Source organism: Rhipicephalus microplus, chromosome 7, assembly GCF_043290135.1.
Source record: "Rhipicephalus microplus isolate Deutch F79 chromosome 7, USDA_Rmic, whole genome shotgun sequence".
NCBI lineage: Eukaryota > Metazoa > Arthropoda > Arachnida > Ixodida > Ixodidae > Rhipicephalus > Rhipicephalus microplus.
Genome location: NC_134706.1, coordinates 101,614,177 through 101,635,897, shown reverse-complemented (window position 1 = coordinate 101,635,897; position 21,721 = coordinate 101,614,177). Strand labels below are relative to the sequence as shown.

Sequence of the window (21,721 nt, the reverse complement as noted above, 5' to 3'; positions counted from 1 at the left end):
CGTGGGACAGCTTGCCAGTGTCCTGTCCAACTACCGTATCTTTAACATCCACTGCACACTCAGTAAAGGCACTCGTAAGATTATTCTTTATTGCGTCAATGCTAAGGCTGTTTTCCTCGATAAGAGCCGAGTACCTGTTTTGAAGTGAGACTCTGAATTCCTATTCTTTCCCTCTCAGTGTTAGCTCATTGATTGGCTTCTTTCATGTCAGTTTCTGTCGTTCCTTCTTCACGTTTAGGTCAGTTTAGGACCGTACCAATATATGGTCTTCGCGAAGGCATCGTACCTTGCGAAGCACTTCCACATCCTGCACGATGCCTGGTTGTGCACTCAGTCCAAAGTCTATTTCGTTCTTCATATCACTATTAGGGCTCCAACATGTTCACTTACGGTCTTTTCGCTTTCGGTAGAAGGTATTCAAAATCCGTAAAAGAATTGTGGTAAATGGATTCTACTAGTAGCTCGCCTCTGGCATTTCTAGTGATGATGCCATAATCCCCTACTGGGTGGGGTCCAGCTTGTTGTTTCTTCCCTACTTTTGCATCAAAGTCTCCCATCAGTTCAAGTTACACTCAATTTGCACGTATATATATATATATATATATATATATATATATATATATATATATATATATATATATATATATATATATATATATATATATATATATATATATATATATATATATATATGTATATATATATTGTTACGGGCAAATCGAGTGTAACTACGTTTATTCATCGCTAATATAGGACAAACCAACCCTCCACCTTCGTCCCCATATCATGACCTAGCTCATACCGTATCATTCACTGGTTCGCAGGTGAAGCCCACTGGGCGAGTCAAATCACTGGCAGAGAGCGGGATGGAATTGCTTGAGAAGATATACGTGCGCCAAGTGTGTTTTGCTTGAACGTCGACCAGCTCACGTCAAGCATGCCACTATGTAGGTCACGTCACTCAAGTCATTTACGGTAATGATTGGGCCGACATAGCGCGCTAAAAATGTCTGTCATAAGCTAGTTTTTCGCTGGGATGTCCAGAACCACACAAGGTCTCCTCTAGAATTGTGTAAGGGCTATTGACAAGTCACAGTTCACGATCATGACCGCGAAAAGACAAATTTTATCACTCCTGACGGCCTCTACAAATTTAAGGTCGCACGTTTCAGTCTATGCTCAGTGCCAGCACCTTTCCAAAGGATGATGGACACAGTTTTCGCGAGACTCAGTTAGAAACTGTCTTGTGTACCTTGACGATGTAGTGGTTTTCACAGACACGTTTGCGCAATTTGTCCAGCATCTTCAGATAGTTCTTCATGCAATTTAAAAAGTTCTGCTCTTTATCGAGCCTTAGAAGCGTCGTTTTCTGTAAGAAGTACTGAAATTTCTTGGCCACGTCGGGACTCATGCCGGCATCCACGCTCAACCAGAGAAAAACAGCGCTGGTGCCCCGATTCCTGTGCCAAGAAATAAACGCAACCTACGGTTTTTGTACGACTCTCAAAGAACTCACGAACTCTCAGTGAACTCACCAAAAAGGGTATCCAGCTTTTTTGGGGACCAGATCAGCACTATGCCTTCGACACTCTCTGAGACCTTTAGCAGACACCATCTGGGTCATTTTGACAAAACTGCTGACACGGAGCTGCTCACAGACACCAGCAACGCCCTAAGTGCTGTATTGCTTCCGTAGCATTACTGCGTGAAGCGCGTGATTGCATATGCAAAAAAACGTTGTCACCTGTTGAGAAAAACTGTTCTGCAGCGAATAAATAATGCTTAGCAGTTGTGTGGGCCGTAACAATGTTTCGACCTTACTTTTCTTGCCACAGTGTGTGTACGGCCACCCTGTCCGCTGACTACCCTGAATGGCCACCCATTGAGGGTTTTCATTGACCACCATTCTTTGTGCTGGCTCAAGAACCCTAAAAGCCCTCAGAACGCCTAGTGTGGTGAAGGCTTCGAGTGCCGATGCTTACAGTCTATCATGCGCACCAGTGAATATTTACAACGCTATCTATGAAGAGAACGATACTTTCCTTCTGCCCTGTCAGTACCAAGCTTGGGTGACCCTTTCCTTTGGTAGAGAATGACTCCTTCGCTGAGTCTATCCTGGCAGAAGGGGCCACTTCAGCAAGTTCTTGGGCCCGGACTTCTTCGCAAACACAATGTTTCGATGTTCAGCGCTTCCATACTTCCGAGTAGGAGTCGTGACGCCACTATTTTACATTTCTTTGTGCTGCAGCAACCACTAGATATATATCCGCAGTTTGCGCTGACCTTCTTTGTATGTTAAGGTACACTTTTACAATTTTATCTCTTTGTGCAGCCGATGACAAACAGTTTTGAGAACAGCGTGAAAACTACGTCGGATGTTGTCCAGCACAGTTCCCACACTTAGGTTGACGCTTCGTGGTGCATGCTCTGTAATGATGTGCGCCCGCGTGTACCTTGCATCTCTTGGTTTTCCTGCAAGCCTTGGTCATATGCCTATATCTTTGGAAAGTGCTGCATCTTACAGCTGGCTTAATGTATTCCTCGACAGTGTGAACTGTGAAGCCGAGAGAACCTTTTTTGGCAATGGCCTGTCAGGCCTAAACTGGATTATTACATTGCGTACTGGCTGCATTGTGGCAATTCTACCTTCATTTCTTGCCCATCTTTTTTGTCATGTGACTGAGGTTACTCCAACATCTTCGAAATACTCCATTAGGTAAGAATCGCTGTATTCAAAATGAACATCTCTTATCTTTGTTAGATTCTTCAAATAAGACTGGAGTAGAGTCACACGCACAGGCAAGCCAGCCAGACTCCTAATGAACAGCAATTTGTTTGCCGTGTACAAAGATCGTACTCCAACACCAGAACTTTTGTCTCTGCTGATTCTTGAAGATGCTACTTTCGAATTTAGAGCAGGCTTGATCCCAGACCATGCCATTTGGATTCACCTTCCACAGGGAGTCCTCGGCGGTTATTATACTGAGGTCCACGGAATCTCTGTAGCTCGGTTCTTTTGATAGGTGACCTCAATGTACGCTCTCTTCTCTTAATCGGGTGCCTCTTTATCCATATGAGTCATGTCATTAAGACGGTAAATCGATGTGGCCTCATCGTTGTCACCCTATACTCCCTTCTCTGTATGCCTCTTCTTACACTGCGAGGCCTCGTTGTTCTCCATCTAGGAGGTCACTATCCTTGTTGAGCCTGCAGCAAACTTATGTCGAGCGGGATCGATAACTGATGCTGCGCTTCGCCCTAGCGGCATCTCATTGTCCCCCATACATTGGCTTTGCCAGCTACGTGGCACCGGCCCCTAACGGTCAATTTCGAACTCTATGCGTTATGAAACACCGAGTCACCGATGTTTAGTTGCCACTCTTCTAACACCTCAGTTTGTGCAGTACATAAATGTTGCCTGATTTCACAGTAGCCTTGTCCACTCCGTCTATCAGCTCTGCGCAGTTGCAGCCAAGAGCTGAGAAACACGCTATACCCAACAGCGGTGACAGCGGTGCGTTACCCATCAGTGATGTCAGCGGCGCTATTCGCAGAAATTTGTGACATAAGCTACAAGCAATCTCTGCAGCATGTTGACTATTTATATGTAAAAAATGCCTGACTTTGGTTTTCAATGTTAGGCCTAGCAGCAGGAGTAATTCTACTCTTGGGGGGAGTTAACGCACTTTAGCCGGAGCATATGGAAACAATCTGTGACAGTGTATGAAATCTACTTCAGAAGCATGACTGTACTCAAGCGAGGAAGCTTGGTCACTATATTTCTACCACAGTAGAGGCGATTTGTCGGCGGAATGTGCCTACTCCGTGCAGCAGATAGTTTTCAGCACTCAAGAAAAGAGAGTGAAATATATGACAAGTTTCCACTCCCTCAAAGAGAGTCGCCGGCCCTCTCTTGGGGCTGTGAATGCAGGAAATGTTTTCAGATGTGTTCTCAAAACTGGAAAAAATTGAAGTAAATAATATTGAGTGTAATATCACAAGATATAAAAGTACTCCATCCGGTAAAACGCCGCTTGGTGTTGAACATCTCAGGTAATGCATGGGTGCTGAACTGCCTCTTAGCTTTGCAAACTAGAAAATACGCACCTTTTGGGCAACAAGTAACACGCGTGTAAACGGGAGTAAGACAGCTCCAGAGCACCGCACATAAGAAAAGGGTGCATCTCATTGTTGCGGAAATGCATCTGCACGAGAAAAAGACAAGTTATCTTACACATGCGCAATGAAGTAAATTGGAATAAGAATGCCTATGGCTAATGTTCTAAGACTGGAGAAGCAGGTTGACATACAAACCCGTTTTGGGATAACATAAATAATGCGTAAGCATCACGTCCAGCATATAACCGACAAACACCTAAACAAGATCGTTCATGTAGAGAAGTGCAGCTACAACACCCATATTTTACGAGAGACTAGATAGAGACGCTGAAATTTCGATATTTCGGCCGACTGTGTACACTGCCCGCTGCCGATGCTTTCGAGGGAGACATCAAGTGGCGGATGATTAACAAGCCTTCCTACAGAAAAGGTCTCGTCAAAAACTCCACGTATATGGCCGGTCATACTTCACTAACATTCACCGTTGTACAAATACCCTGAAATCAATAAGCATTGCAGCCACCTGTTCACTGAAATGCAAGAGAACGAGAAGGTCTGCGATGAGGATATCAAGCAGGCGCCTGAAATCTCAGACGTCGATGACCCGTTACAGGTGGACGTCCCACAGCACATCATAATAATTTCTTACCAACTCACTTCAGTGGTAATAAAGTAATAATATTCAAAGAAAAATGAGTCTTCAAATTTCGAGGGCCGCACTTCTTATACTTTGTGAAATAACATATCATGTATAATAATAATATATTTTATGCATTGTTGAGCAAGCATTTTCTATGGGAAGCGAGTCCCTGAGCTTATTGACGGACGCCGTTTTGGAACTTTGGAAAAGAATACCTCGTAAGTTTATACAATGTGCATAATGCATTCAAATAATATTGAAGATCATGTTGGTAAGATATATATGTATATAGGCTCTTTTACCAACATTCTCTTTGTGGGTATGCCGGTGTTTTTTTTTCTAGCGTTTTTCATTGGAAGAGGGTCCTCTTCATAGTCCATTAGGAGGACGGAAGCATGGCAGTATTTCTCGGTCAGTTGATGGAACACCATGTGCTTTAACCACGCTTACCAATTTTCTCAGTGCTGGCGCTGTGTCCTATATTCACCCATTCTTAGATACAAAATCACTATAATACAGTAAAATGACTACAAAGAACATTCCGTAGACCAGCATAGGTTAAATTTTAGGTTGCTTTTCAAGAATGTCGCCGCCACATTATTATCAATGTAAACAGAAGAATAAAAATATGTACAAACTGGCTACATTGTTGAAGTTGAAAGCTCACCTATGGCAATGCGAAGAGTTTTGCTGCTGTCGAGTCGTCATGGTTTTCCGCCGAGAACAGTCCCCGCACACTGAATGGTACGCATATCAGCATTCCTTTTATAGCAGTGTAGAAGCAAAAAATAAAACAATTCTGCAATCGCTCTTAAAACCCCATAGTGAACTTGCTTCTTTTTTTATTATTCGTAGCACCAATGCCTAATGTTGGAAGTGAAAGATAATATATATGATGTATAGTTTCTTCACAATCGACAGATTGTACCACATGGCAGCAGAGCTTCACTGCGGGACACAATAACCTGCTGTGCAAGGTTGATTTTAGACACCGACTGTCGACAGGCAGAAGCACGTTAACGAGATGCAAACGGCGGGAAGCGCAACCAATGAAATCACAGAGGGTGCTGCCACCTAATATGGGTGTTCGTCTCTATGTCTAGGAGCTATTCAGTGAAATGTTTATTGAGAATATTTTACAATCGGACTTTGGCGTCGTACTTTTTCCGCCCCCACGGTTGTCTGCAAGCACCATCACGCGAGCATGTAGAAAAAATGAAAACAAAAAAAACAAAAGGGTAGGGTGAGATATTCATTCATGCCCTTTGCGTAGCAGTTGATTGTTCGATTTATATGTGGCGTTCGACGTTCTAAAACCACCTGTGACAGTGAGAGAGGCCGTAGTCAAGGGCTCCGGAAATTTTGACCATGGGTGTTGTTTAACCTGCAACCAAATATGAGCACACGGGCCTACAGCATTTTCACCTTCGTGGAAAATGACGCCGCCAGAGCTGGGATTCGATTCCGCGGCTTTCGAGTCAGCAGCCGAGTACCTTTGCCACTAGATCACCGCGGCGGGGCAGCACTTGAATGTTCTTCTACCGAGGCGCACTTGTGCTTCAGATACTTTCACAAAATACCATGTAAAAGCGATAAGTCGCGTGTTTATTTGAGACAACGTACGTATATAGTATTTTTCTGTAGAACAGAAGCATGAAAACCAGGCGTCACACGACGATGATTGCACAAGGAGTTTACTGCTGAATGCTTTCATCTCAATTGAAAGTGGCTCATACATTGACATAGTCATCAACCACACAAGAGTACGAATGACGCCTTACAGATAAAATACGTAAAGAAAGAGCGATGAAAAAAAATCACTGCTACTGAAAGAGTGCAGAAGGTTCAAAGCATGGTACTTTTACATGATTGACTACTTTCATCCGGTGGACGTCAGGACGGTGGATTAGTGCCTGTATTTGGAAGGAAAACTTCATAACCCTATCACAGCGGTCCAGAAAGGCATGTGCTTCTTTCGCCTTGGCAATGAGCTTGAGAAAGGGGCTGGTAAATAGGATTTTTGTACATGCTTCAACCATGTAGAAGACATCACATGTCTGCCCAAATTGTTGGCGACACTCATCCATGTTGTTCCAGAAGTGTTTATTAATGGCCGGACGGAGTAGTCTACCTGTCCTGCAGACAGCGTGTGCTGAGTAGACTACCTGTCATAATGTTCACTTCTCCACGTCACTCATTTTTTTGCAGAAGCCAGAAAAATGCAGTGAATGTCGTGATAACCTGAAAGATATTCTCTTAATTCTGGCTTCGATTTGTTCAAATCCGAGTCAAGACAACTGGTGTGAGCCATTCGGTGGATCAGCGCCCAGGTGGCTGCTGCGGAGGCCTCTTTTCTATAAGGCCTGGCGACTATCAGCCCAAATTTTTTATTTCGGGGTTGTACTTGTGACAGCCTGTCTAACTACCAGGCGCACAAAGGGGGCCATGTAATGAGCAGATGATTTATGGGAGTCCCTGAATTTGACTCTAGGACCTGGATTTCATGCATCAAGCGTTATAGCGAATTACTCCCTCAGCGTGTTTTGTTTTGCGCTCGGAAAAATAGTCCAATAGCGTGCTTTCTTGGTGATGTAGAGGTGCCATCTAAAATCGATTGGGCGACCGCCCAGCTAAGTCTGCGAATTACGCCCTCGATCGAGAGCCATAATTTCTTTGGAAGCATCCAAGGCTGTGCTTGTCGTTCGCATTTGTGCATGTAAGTAATTTGGTTGCTTGGGACCCAGAGCATATGCCAGCTCAATTCTGAAATACGTGCCACTTCCTCTAGAGCAGAAGAATTTTGGATGTGTAATACATATTCGGTTGGCCTCTCTGGTACTCTGACTCATCGTCGCCAGATACAGAGGCAGCTCGCAATTTGAGCGCGAAAGGCGCTCAAATTGCGAATATACCAAGCAAATATACCAGAAATCTAACAGCGCTTACAGCAGCGCGCCAGTTGCGCCACCGTACAACCAGCACGGAAAGTTGCCCAGTAAACATTCTGCGTTGCGTAAACAACTGGTGCCAATCGGCTCAGTGGACGTCTCTGACATGTCTGTCAATTTTTATATTATTAATTTCTCTGTGTGACATGTCTGGGGGCAGCAAAATCCTTGTGACCTCAACACATAAATCTGGCGAGCGTTTTTGTTCGAGCTGCTATCTTCAAGGCAAATCACGAAGTCGTCTCCGAAGCACTGTAGCCGCCTCTTTATTGACTTGGTTCATTTATGGCTTCGTAGATGTGCATTCGCCCCACACAGGTGCACAAATGGCAATAACAACCCACGTGTTCGAAGTATTTCGCGCCTGGTGATACCTCCTTTTGGAATGCACGCTCATGCTCCTCACCTCAGTCACCTGCCGGCAGCCACGCGATTGGCTAACTTGCGTCACGCGATCCATCCCCCCCGGTCAGAGCGCGCTACGCTACGCTCTTCGAAGTCAGAGCGGTCGGGAGTGCTCTGAGTCAGAGGCTAACGCTTTGAAAGAACCAACTGAAAATAGTCCGAGCGCCCCAATTCTACCAACCAAAGGTGTGGCATCTTTCCAGAACGCACCAGAGCGTTCGAACACGCCCGACTGAATACGCCATAAAATATTGAGTAATCAAAGTTGTGGGTGGTCTGCGTAAGGTGGGCATGCCGCAGCTATGGAAGTAGTTGAGCATACTCAATGCCCTGTGATTGGTGCTCCAGGTAGTCACTTTAAGATCTCGAGCTAGCCAACTTGCCTTGCGGATGATGCCATTTAATCTTTTGTCTTCTCACTTGTGAGGACAAATTTACTGAGTGGCGTAAAGAATCAGTCTTGTCACGAAGGCATGGGCAGGCTAAAGCACGACCCTGCTCCTGAAAGCACCTGTCTTGCTGAAAACAGGCTGAACCAGGCGTCCTGCCTTTCTGCGTGTTCTCTCGAGCTTGGCTAAAATAAAGTGTGGCGCGAGTCTGGTTTGAAAGAGGAGGTCCAGATTTCGAAGCTCCTCTACATATCTGATGAGAACCCACACTGTGGTGCTAAGTGGCGTTTCAGGCCTAGCTCACCTCTAACCCAATCTGGCGTCTTTGCTCTTCAGATCTTCTACGTATATATTCCCCATAGCACTTCTACAGACGCACTGGTAGGTGAAAATGTACTTTATTTCGATGTAAATAGGATGTGGTGTGACAGTTGCACAATAAAGGTAGGATACAGAAGTCAGAATCATAAGTACCGAATGCTATTTTTACATGGTAAATGATCCCCAACTCACCTAACAAGTTCCTAATAAACCAAAAATTCCGCCATATCCACGAATTGAATGATGATGAGTGGGCAAAGCTCCGGAAGTAAACCTGGTAAACCATAAATTCTCTGTACATTTTGCCCACCCGATTTCATTACATCGCTCCCCCTAGCGTACGTCGCCGCACTAAAGCGAACAATTGCCTTCAACCAATGACACGCGCCATATGGGACATCATTCCTATTTTATAAGATCTCGCGTCTTTAATCAACTACAAGTACCGCTTTCTAGTTTATAACATCTTGCATCTTTTCATCATCAGCTACAAGTACCACCATCTAGTAAACACTACAAGAACTAAACGAGAGGTGGCTACATGGATGGATGGATGGATGGATATGGCTGTACCCTTTAGATCGGGCGGTGGCTAGCGCCACAAAGCCGTAATAGCTAATGAACGAAAAACTATATTTTTTTTCTTAGAAAAAGAGTTTGAGGATTCGTACTTTGCAGTGAAGAGTTTAATTTTCACTCGCGCCTTGACTTTAGCCACCAATCAGATAACCTCCTACTAGTTAAGTCAACCCGCTTAAAGTTTATTTTGCCCTCCCGGTCCCTAAACCCCAGTGCTTTGAAAAACTCTGCGCCATCATCCTGAACTATAGGGTGAAGCCCTTTACAGAACATTATCAAGTGTTCGGCAGTTTCTTTTTCCTCTCCACACGCACTGCATACTGTGTCTACCCCTTCGTATTTGGCCCGATATGTCTTGGTTCGCAGTACTCCGGTTCTGGCCTCAAACAGTAGAGAACTACCCCGAGTATTATCATAGATCCTTTCCTTGGCAATTTCCTGGTTAAACGTTCAATAGATCTCTAGTGCGGACTTCTTTATTATGCCCATTCTCCACATGTCAGTCTCCGTTTCCTTCACTTTCTTCTTAACCGATAGTTCTTTTTGGTTTGGCCACCTGCTCTTTTCTAAGTATTTACCAGTCAACTTCCTGGTTCGCTTCCTCCATTTTGTATCGACATTCTTCATGTAGAAGTAGCTGAAAACCTTCCTAGCCCAACGCTCTTCCCCCATTTCTCTCAATCGCTTCTCAAATTTTATCTTGCTGCTAGCTTCCCTGCTCTCAAATGATGTCCATCCCATATCACCTTGTACTCCCTGATTTGGTGTATTCCCGTGAGCTCCTAAAGCAAGCCTACCTATTCCACGTTGCTTAATTTCTAATCTTGCTTGAACTTCTGATCTCATGCACAAGACCGCATAGCCGAACGTCAGCCCAGGAACCATGACCCCTTTCCATATTCCTCTCAACATATCATACCTATTGTAATTCCACAGTGCCCTATTTTTCATGACTGCTCCATTCCTGTTACCTTTAGTCGTCACGTATATTTCGTGTTCCCTCAGATACTCGGTCCCATTGCTTATCCATACGCCCATATATTTGTATTTATCTGTAATCTCTAGCGTGACCTCCTGTATTCTAAGCTCACTACCTTCATTGTCATTGAAAATCATGACTGCTGATTTTTCTTTACTGAATCTAAAATCTAACCTATCTCCCTCATTACCGCAGATGTCCATCAATCTCTGCAAATCTTCCTTGTTGTTGGCCATTAGCACTATATCATCTGCGTACATCAATGCTGGTAGTGCCTGATCAATAAGTTTTCCTTGTTTGACTAAAGAGAGGTTGAAGCCCAGTCCACTTCCCTCTAATTTCGCCTCTAATCCTTGTAGGTACATCATGAATAATAAGGGTGACAGGGGGCACCCCTGCCTAAGCCCCCGTTTTACCTCTGCAGGCTTGGATACCTGTTTTCCCACTTTATTTCCTTTGTTTCCTTTATAGATATCCTTTAAAAGATTAGTGACTACATGTTCCACGCCTAGTGTGTCCAGTATTCCCCACAATTCCTCTTGAACCACGCTATCGTACGCTCCCTTGATATCCAAAAATGCTAGCCACAGGGGCCTGTGTTCCTTTTCTGCTATTTCGATGCACTGCGTCAGTGAGAACAGATTGTCTTCCAACCCCCTGTGTTTCCGAAACCCATTCTGCAGTTCCCCCAGCACCCCCTCATCCTCTATCCGCGCCTGCAGTCTTTCCCTTATAATCTGCATCGCCAGCCTGTAGACCACTGATGTCACTGTTATAGGACGGTAGTTGTTTATGTCAGCTTTGTCCCCCTTTCCTTTATAGATCATGCTCATCCTGCTAAGTTTCCATCCATCGGGAACATCACCATCGATTATTATTGTGCTCACTGCCTCTCTCAAAGCCTGCTTAGACTTCGGACCTAATGTCTTTATCAGCCTAATTGGAATGCCATCTGGGCCTGTTGATGTACTACTAGGAACCCTTTTCTCTGCTCTTTCCCACTCTTGTTGTGAAAATGGAGCCATTGCACCACTTGATTCGTCCTCGTCTATTGTGGTGCATAAAGTACTTCTTTGTTGAAATTTTTCTGTCACTTTTGTTCTTATATATTCAATGGCTTCGTCCCCTTCTAGCCTAGCACTTTGGGCTGTAGTTATAAATCTCTGCTCTAGGCTCGTCTCACTTCTTAGGGAGTTTAGATGGTTCCAAAATTTCGCAGCTGCCTTTCTATCTTTTTTATGTACTTCTGCCAGCCACTGAGCTCCCTTACTTCTAATCTTTTCATTGATCAGAAGGAATGAATCCCTTCTACAGCTTAGAAAGGTTGCCCATTTTCTTTCAACATCCTCTGTCGGTTCACCCCGCTGCTTAGCATGTCTGTGTTCCCTAGAGGCTTCCTGACGTTTTGCTATGGCTCTCTTAACTTCCTCATCCCACCAACTTTTGGGTTTGTGTCTTCTTTTCCGGGGTGACTTGTCACGCGTCTTAGCAAGCTCTAGCTCAAAGAGTCTAATTAGATTCGTGTATGTCCACACTGTCTTATTATCCTCCATGATTACTTTTTCAATTTGTTTAGTGGCTATTTCAATTTGCCTTTCTGGATAAAATTTTTCCTGTAGTTGCTCATCTTGTCTCCTTCCCACTTTCACTCCTCTTCCAAAACTTAGCTTGATACGTTTGTGATCGCTACCCAGACTTCTGGAGCCACCTTCATCTATGTGCATTCCCCTGAGCTTACATACAGGAGACGGTACCGCCATCTAGTGAACACTGCAAGAACTAAACTAGAGGTGGCAACATACAGGCTACAGGGGACGCACAGCCCACGCCCTAAGGAGCCCACGCCCACGCCCTAAAATATTACAGCACAAGCCCAATATCAAGCAGGGGCATTTGCGTGAGCATGTTGTTGTGCAGGGCTGGAGCGCGGCAAAGCCTGCGGCAGGACGGCGGAGAGGCCAAGCGCCCGGAAAGTGACGACACGCAGACGAACTTTGGCTTGGCTGACGAGATAATGCTCTCCCGTGTTCATTGCGGTGGTTTTTTGAGGATTGGAAGAAGTTGATTGACCACTGAGTACACTGGTGACATGACGGCAGATGCACACCTGGTTGGATGGAGAAAACAAACCTAGTAAGGTTCTAGCTCCGTCTAGGGGCATTTACAAACCTCTAACCAACTGTTGTGTTACTGTGACGCCAGGATTCGCTGTACACAACATTATCCCCCTTCAGAAAATTGCATTCTTATACAATATGAAAAAAAAACCTTCAATCTATTCGCATAATTACTAGGGGTTAGTCGCACCTCTTAAGTACAGGGACTAACATAGAGAATGAAGCCTGACCTAATAAGCATGCTCTAAGGAACAACAACCCAGTGTAACAGAAATGAAATACACTTTACAAACAAATAACACATATCGCAACTTGCACACCTAAATGAAATGTATGAACAAGCACTTGTATTCGGTAGCTATACTGCAGACAGTTGACTACATTAGTTCGTGGCATAGTTCTTAAAGAAGGCGGGAATCTTGCGTGTCTTTTGTGGACGCCGCGACCCTGGCTCTGCAGGATGACTTTCAGAAATGCGGTTGTCGGGAGTCGACTCCAAAATCTCATCTGCACTACTCGCAGAAGAACTTGGCAGATATCTGCTGTTGAGAGGAGACTCTGAAAACCCATGTCCCACATACCTCGTCCCCAAATGGGCATTTGGACCAGCTACTGTAGGTGAAGAATACCGAGGGTTTGTCTCTTGAAGGCCAAACGAATGATCTGGGGCCACAGGTACTGGAGGGTGTAAGCCAGGTTGGACGGGGTCGTACTGGCTATAGCAGGCGCAGAGCTGTGCTGTACAGCCGTGACACTAGAAATGGAGTGTTGATGGAAGACCTCTGTATTTGAGGGAGAGGTTTAATTGCTCGAGTGATCATGAATAAAGAGAACATGTGCGCGAGAGGTTGTTGCAGACTGAAGCGTTAATGGAAGAGATGCCGCAGTCACATGCAGGAAGATTGTTAACTTTGACGCATTCCACGTTTTTCAATCGCTTAGAAGGAATTTCGATGGATTAGCTTGTTCCGGAACGGTAAGGGTTTGGCAGAACCTGAACGGGCCTTTCAAATGTAGCCTAACTTTCACTTTGTCGCCTACTTAAACGAGAGTTAATTTAGCGCCTTTGCGCATATCTAAAATGGACTTCGTTTTTCAGCTTTTACTGAACCTTCTGGCGAAGTGCGGACGGAGAGGTACGTTGCAGTACTGGAAGCTTGTGCTTACTGATGTCTAATGTTGATCGTGGTTTGCGGCCGTGAAGTAGGACAGCTGGCGAAAAACTGTGGTGGCATATGGGGTTATCCTGTAAGATCCTAAGAGCTCGGTAGTGCTTTGAATGACATCCTTCCCTTGCAACTTGGCCACTTGAATGTTTTCTTTGAGAACACGGTTGAATCTCTTTAGAAGCCCGTTTGCCTCTGGGTAACACTTGAAAGAGTTTTGATGAACGATACCTCTTTCTCCAAAAAAATTCTTAGATTATCTGGACGTAAATTGGGGTGCATTATCAGTAACTAGGGTTTCTGGCAGACCTTCCCGGATGAAACCAGTACTCAGTAGTGTTATGATGTTGTGCGTTGTGCCTGAATTTGGAAAAAGGACTTCAGGCCATTAAGAATAATTGTACATTAAGGTGATGGCATATGTAGGATCAGGAACTGTATGCAAAGGACTACGTTTGCCCATACTCAGTTGCTTCTATGGCTTTTGCAGCCATTGTACTGGCATAAAGAGAGGCACTGCAGTTTCAGCGAATTTATCTGCAAGCTGCCAGATGGGTTATTGCCTGGCAAAATCATCACATACTTATCAACGTCGGGCCACAAATAGCGCTCACGTAGTAGCTGCTTAGTGCCAACAATACCGTGATGGGCTCATGTGCCAATTGCAAAAAGATCCATATTAGTATATCTTAAATATTGACACGTTCACCCCAGTATATGAGTCCGTCAACGAAAGAATTCGTGTACATTTAAGTATTATGCTAGTGCCGGTCCAAGATTTCCTCTCGAACCGCCCTGGAGCTACATAGTTGATAACCCACTTCAATGTTTCATCGGAAGCAGTAGCTGCCTGAACAGCTTGCTCATTGATTACAGTATTCACAAGGGAAACAATTTCCTACCCTTTTGTAAGAGAATTATCCTTTCGCACTGGAAGCCTCGACAAGGTATCAGCTATGCGGTTCTCGGAATCTTTGCAGTACACATTGTTGAAGTAGTAATAGAGTAACCTGACCGGCCAGCGGGAAATACGCAGCAGACGTCTGCCTGAATTGCCTGCTGCAAGCAGGGCAACGACCAACTGGTGATCTGTTCTGAGCGTAAAACGTCTGCCCCACAAGCAGATATACCACCGCTCACATGCAAATAAGCTTGTTAAGGCTCCTCTTTCACCCACAAAGTACTTCCGTTGTGTAGGGGTTAACGTCCTCGATGCAAGTGCTAGAGTGTGTAGCTGGGAACCCGCACGTTGCTGCAATAGTGCACCTAAACCAACATCAGAGGCATCCGTCTTGACAACCACTGGCAATAAAAAATCAAACGTTTTTATATAAGGAGCACAAGCAAGGCTTTGTTTTAAGCTGCGTTGCGCGTCTTGCGACCAGCAGAATTGTTGTCCCTTTCTCAGCATGGTGCGGATAGGTTCAGCAATATCGGCGTAGTGGTGAAGGAGTTTGGCATAATACCCTGTAAGGTCAAGGAAGGAGTGAAGGGTTTTCAGGCACGTAGAGGAGGAGCATTGAGAATTTCGTGAGCTTTGCTTTCTATGAGCCATATAACCTCAGCAGAAATTTTATGTGCCAGGAATGTTAATTCCTTCACTGCAAAAAGACAATTGTGATTCAACTTCATGCCAATCTCCGCAATATAATTCAAGACTTGTCCTAAATTCTCATCTTGCTCAGACTTCGAGCTTCCCCACACAACTATGTCGTCTAAGTAGCAAACAACAATCTTACAGGATTGCAAATTGGTATACATCATTCTTTGAAATACTGCAGGTGCGGAGGTTAGACCAAAGCATACTTGTTTGAAACCGAACAATACTTCATGCGTAATGAACGTGGTTAAGTCTCTACTAGATTTTTATGGGAGGAGATGGTAGTAAGCTGACACTAAGTCCAATTTATTAAAGAAGGACACACCATTCAGCATTCGGGAGAGTTCATCTACATGGGGCAGTGGAAGGCGTGCATGACAATGGCCTTATTGGGTTCTCGCACATCAACGCATAGGCAGATGTTCCCATCTTTCGCACGGGTGACCACGATTGGCGACACCCATTCAGATGCCGAAACCCGCTCGATGATGTCGCTTTCCTCGAGTCGATGCAGCTTGCTGGCGACTTGTTTGAATAGGCCAAGGACAGCTAACGCAGATTGGCGGACACTGGAACCATGTCTTCCCGCCGCTTGACCTAGGGGGTGAAGTCATGGACGAGTCTCAGCTGTCCGTCAAATAGATGCTCGAACCCCTGAGCGATACCTGCAGAAAGCTTTGAAGAAACTGGAGTGGCAAACTGACACAATAATGTCGTGCCCTGGATCAGCAGACCCAAATGTTGGATAGCATCCAGCCCCAGAAATGAAGTGCCATGTGCTGTTACAGAGAAAGTAACGGAGGTGCGTTTCCCGCCATGCTGCACGTCAGTGCGGAAATATGGAACGGCTGCTATGCGGTGTTTCGAAAAGTTTTGTAGTTGAACGAGCGTCTGGAGCAGTTTGTGCTTGGAAGCGAAAGACGTGTCCTAGTCCTTCTTCGTCATTAGCAACGCAGTGGGCGCCGGTATCCATCAAAAGGACGTACGGGCTTAGTCGCCAACAACCGAAGCAATATGAAGGCCCTCGAGCTACTCGGCATAACGTTCACAAAAAAAAAACGGTGGCAGCGCCGGATTCAGAGTTTTGAACGGGGCTGACCGCCTGTACAGACAATTGCTAATCAAGGCAAACTGCTGCGAAGTGGCCTTTGATGCGGCAGAAGTGGCAGATTTTATTCCTGGCCTGGCAGTTTCGTGAACGTGCCATGGGTCCAAATTAGCCGCAGCAGAATCAAGGGCCCAGGGGGGGCTTGGAAGGAGGCCGACCCACGTGTTGGTCCCGAAGCCGTGCAGGCTTGCTCACAAACCAGTGTGGCCACGTTGAGGCAACTTCACTGCCGTTGAAGCAACCGAGCCACTATTTTGAGCTGCTTCGACGTGCTGAAATATGGTGCTGGCACTGGCGAACTGTTCATTTCTGCTGAGCGCTGCGTTTGCCCTGTAAAGTGCTCGAAGTCTCGTCCAAGTTGCTCTGCTTTATGTAGCCCAAGGGTTTCACTGCAACACAGTGCTTTGGCTCGTACCTCCACGTTCGCCACTTCGTGTAATATTTGATCCCTAATTCTCTCGCCGTAAGTGGCGCCAAACTTGCACGTAAGGGCTTTCTCCTGGAAAGCAGTGATGTATTTGCGGAACGTTTCCCCGGGTGGTTGTTTGCGGGATGGGATTAAGTGCCACTCAGCTAGGACGATCGTCGTCTAGACAAAAAGCTCATCGAGAAATTGAAGTAGCGTATAGCGTGATGCTGCCGCGTCAATCTCTGTCGCCGCTGCGTCTTTGTCCATCGTTGACACTGCCACCAAGCCTGATGCAGTTTGTGAAGCATTTGGATAGATTACGCTTCAAGATTTGCCCGTGCGGCAGTTTTTCCAGTGAACTTCGATGCCGAGTGCGCTGAAGAGCGCTGTCGCTCGTCTGACAGTCGTCACGGGTGCCTCCACCGGCTGCCTTGAGGTGTAACTAGATAATTTGTTTTCATTTGTTTTGCGGAATGGAAGGCGCGCGGGCACAATGAGGAACGGAGGAAGGTTTGCAAAGAGGGAAGCCATGGTGCAGGAGAGAGTCAGCAAGCTTAAGCGGAAGGGTACCTTTGCGAGGAAGCCAGATCAAGCACAAAGAAAAGTCACAAGACGGCACCAGCGTCGCGCGTAGTGAAGGCAGCAAACTGTAACGGAAGGGTGGCTTCGCGAGGAAACCAGACCACACACAAAATAGACAATCAGACGGCGCCACCGCAGCGCGAAGCTAAGGCACCGACGTGCGGTAGAAGGTGGCGGGAAGAGGCATTTACGTCGGGCACTTCATGGCGTCGCCTGAGTTTAGGGTTCAGTACTTTGTCGCCATATGTTCTGTGCGGCTGGAGCATGGCAAAGCCGGCAATAGGCCGGCGGAGAGGCCGAGCGATCAGTGAGTTACGACATACAGACGAAGTTCGGCGTGGCTGACGAGAGAATACTCTCCTGTGGTTATTGTGGTGGTTCTTTATGATTGGGAAGCATATGATTGGTCACTGAATACACTGGGCACATGACGGCAGGTGCACACTAGGTAGTTTGCAGCTCGGAGGAAGGAAAGATAGGAGACGGCATGCTCAGACGGCGCGCAACGTGAAAAAAGTGAAGGAAAGGACGTCATGGCGGCCATTATCACTGTGCACAATGGCGGCGTTTCTATGGTTACGTGTTGCGAATTGTAGGTGGTCTAACTCTGCGCAGCCGCGGCTGGTGGTGGTACGTTTGCCTCCACAGGTCTCGTGCTGAGCCGTGAAGAACAATATCCATGCTCTGCACCGTATTAATGGTTACACAGTGTTCTCCTGGCAGTTCTGTACTCTTAGCAACATTTACAAACCTTTCGTCCACCACCGGGCGTGAAAAGTGCGTAGATTGAGGGCATGTGTCGTGCGTAGAACAAGAGCATCCGCTGCACGACACATAAATATATTCATGTGTCGTGCGGTGGATGACGCGGATGAAGCATTTGAAGTGTTCAGCGCAATGATGTTGGGCACCATGACGAAGTACAATGACGACAAACGCCTTGCAGGTCAGTGACGGTTTGGCAGTGCTCCTGTTTGTGGAAATGGGCGAAACTGTTGTGCCCAGCAAAACGCAATGAGGTTCATGTGCACATACGTAGTTTCGTGTAAGGTATTAGTGCAGTTACAACTCTCATATGCGTAATAAAACACCTTTTCTGTACTGCTTGTTTTTCGGCCTTCATTATTGTAATCTCAACGTTATAGCAACCACGTTCAAGTGTCGCTTGCACCATGCTCAAAGTCAACACGGTCGCTGATTGCTGATGCCAGTGGGTTTCACGCGAAACACTGGTACAGTGGCCGGGCGCTGTGTCGGTCTCGTGTCGGAGCGCAATCATTGAAGAAGCTGCACGACCGATCGCGTTGTCTCTACAGTTGCTGAATTATAGACGTGAAAACAGTTGCCGTTGTCAGTGCATCTAGAGCGCGTTATGTTGTACTTGTTTCTTTGTCGGCAAGCCATAACTTGCTGGTAATACTCGAACTCTATGATTTCGTTGAAGGTGTCGCGCTGTTGCAGAGTGTTGAGCCTCGTTCCATTAGTTTCTGATCGTCACGACATGTGAGCTGCGTAGCTCACGTGCTTTCTCAGCAGGAGAGAAAGTTGCACCTTCTGGTTTACATGCGCATGTAAACAGGAAAAGAGAATTCGCAAAGTCAATATGGCCGACTTCCTGCTCAACCACGGCTTCACAACGAGTGACGTCAGGCCCTCTTGTGAGTTTTGCCCTCCTCCTTGCTTCGCAAAGAAGAGACAGAGAATAAAACATTTATTTGCGACTAAGGAAGGAATGTTGGTGGGTGGGTTCCTTAGTCTGGGATCCTATAGGAATGGGCTGCTGTCATCGCTCGTCTCAAGATGGCCTCTTGGGTATTCGGATCCGAGCTGAACAGAGCTGCCTCCAACCCTACAGTGTTCTGCTGTGCTCTGGGTTCTGAAGGTAGATTGTGTGGGCATTCCCATACCATGTGGTATAGGGTGGCTGTTTTAGTGACGAAGAACCTGCACTGTGGTGTGTGTGTGTCGGGATCTATCTTGGACAGTATATATGGATTGGGGTAAGACATGGTCTGTATGCAACGCCACGCTACCTGAGATTCTTTACTGAGTTTGGCCCTGGGGGTGGAATTTTCCGTCTTTCGAGTCTTTGATGTTCTAGAAGATTTGTATATGTTAGAAACGAGTCAATACGCATAGGCGAGGGCGGGTACGATATGGCGGGGTTGGATTTCTGGTAGAGTATTTGTCGGGCCGAGGCATTGACGAGCTCATTGCCTCTAACTCCGCAGTGGCCGGGTATCCATAGCAGCTGTTTCCAATCGCCCTCTGAGCGTGAGGACGAGAGTTGTGTAAGAAGTCGATGCGCAGTGGGGCCAATGTAGCCTTTGCAAAATGCCGGTAGGCTGCTTTTGAATCTGTTAAAATTAAAGTGAACTTTGGGTTTCGTAGCCCGAAGGCTATTCCTGCTTCTTCCATACTAGTTGTGTCTGTGTCCTGGACTGATATACAATCGACCCATTTTCAACAATGAATGACGCTTCCTGTAGATTTGCCGTTCATTGGTCCAGCTGCATCGACAAAGAAGGCGCCCTCAGTGCCTGAGTAGTTGTCGTGAACTTTTGCCCATGCCCGACGTCGATGTTCATGGAACTGCGCATGCTTGTTGCGTGGTTGTGGTTTGATGATGCAGTCCTGCTTCCAAGTCGGATGGCTTACTGATGACGAGAGATGAAAGAACACATCATGCGACTGATTCAGGCATTCGTTATCAGTCGCATAACCTATAGCTTTCTTTATCTTAGGAAGCAGGTGAGCACAAAACAGACAGGGTCATACGTGTGACTTTCAAGAAGGCTCTGAACTTACCCCCGTCGACACTCACGGAACGTCAGCTTCAATAGGGGCTCCACAGTACTGTATCGAACTATTCCATGCGCACCACACTAATTAAGTCATGCGCTTCGCAAAGAACAGATCTGGTGAGAGCCTAGCTCTAACTAGGGGTTTTACAAGAACTCTAACCCGCTGGTGTGCTACCGCGACACCAGGGGTCAGGTGACACAACACAGTTGTTCAGTGTGGGCCAACCCGTGGCATGATGGAAGATTTGCATCCGCGCCCTAAGGCGTTGCAACCATCGAAACGATGACAGCGCACCACTGGCGGCGGCAAACGAACGTCAAGCCTTTTTTGACACTTTTATTTCTAAGATTTTAGAATGGTAAGCTTAAAACACTGTTTTTCAATTCTCTAGGCATTGAGAAACATGCTTGGTGCGAACACCTGTGAAATTGGAAGTTCACGTGCTTTAGGTGGCAGCGTGGTCAACAAAACGAACAGCCGTGCCTAATTGCTCGGGAAAGGCACGCGAATACGTTGATATTATTTACGGAAAGTTTGGCGAATACTGACAATGAGGTGTTATGACATCTTAAGCTACAGAAGTGCTGGAACTTTATCAGTATACCTTTACACACAGCAGCAAACGTTTCGTGGAATGCGATGGATATACAAGCCAGCGCTGAACAGCTTCTGTGCTCCTGGCATCTGCGTTGGATATGCGCGCAGTACGCACCTTGCTTGCACAAGAACGCTTTTGCACGCAAATTCTTCACTGCTGTACACTCTAAAACGTTACTACGTGATCTTTATTTCATGTAAACGTCGATTGCCCTCCAATAAAACCATTGATGGCCTGCGATAAACAATTGATATCCTGCAATGAAAAAAAAACAGTTTGTTTGATCAGCGTTGTCATTTAACTCAGCCTGTATGTGGCATCACTCACTTACTAAAACATGCAAGACACTTGTCAGCGTTTAGTGAGTAGTTTACTGCGTTTCACTACACGGAAACGAGACACGTTGAGACAGGGAGCTGCACCAACGAGCGGACGACAGCCATGAAGCAGAAGCGGACAACGAATGTGACGGTGGTGTCGTCTGCTATGCGAACGGCCAGCCGTCCTGTGAAAACGCCCCGACGCTCTGAAACTCATTTCGCTTTATACGACACTATAAATATAGAAAAAAATTTTTTGGTTATTATTTGTTCAAAGAAGCTATTTGAGAGCAGAAGATAGATAAACTTGTTAAGTTCCCTATCGGAAAAAAAACGAATGGTGGGCATGGTGGAAACCACCACTCACCATTATAGTGGATTAATGTAGTGGGTGAATGGTGGGAAACGCCCACCATGGCGCATGGTGGGTATGGTGGGTGCTGCAGTTCCGGCAACACTTGAGCGCGAAATGACGTCAGAATCACCGTGACGAGCTGCCACAAAAAATAAAAAAAGAATTCTATAAAAGCGGTATAAAAAACACCCATCCCGTAACAAAACAAGGCGCCACGGAGGATCGAACGTGCAACCTGTGGATTCCAATACGAAGACGCTAACCTCTGCGCCACAGCAACA

The 21,721-nt window shown here is 46.1% G+C and overlaps 1 protein-coding gene across 2 annotated transcripts in view; it reads right to left on the bottom strand.

Annotated features, from left to right (window-relative positions):
- The window catches only part of LOC142767581 (uncharacterized), a 73,424-nt gene extending 67,902 nt beyond the window's left edge, over positions 1 to 5,522 (bottom strand). For both annotated transcript variants that reach the window (XM_075869543.1, XM_075869544.1), the window contains exons 1-2: positions 5,427 to 5,522; positions 4,108 to 4,205 (exon numbers count right to left, since the gene is read on the bottom strand). In XM_075869543.1, the coding sequence (XP_075725658.1) occupies positions 4,108 to 4,205; positions 5,427 to 5,467 (139 nt within the window). In that variant the 5' untranslated portion in view covers positions 5,468 to 5,522. The remainder of the gene's footprint in view (positions 1 to 4,107; positions 4,206 to 5,426) is intronic.
- Positions 5,523 to 21,721: the final 16,199 nt, after the last annotated feature.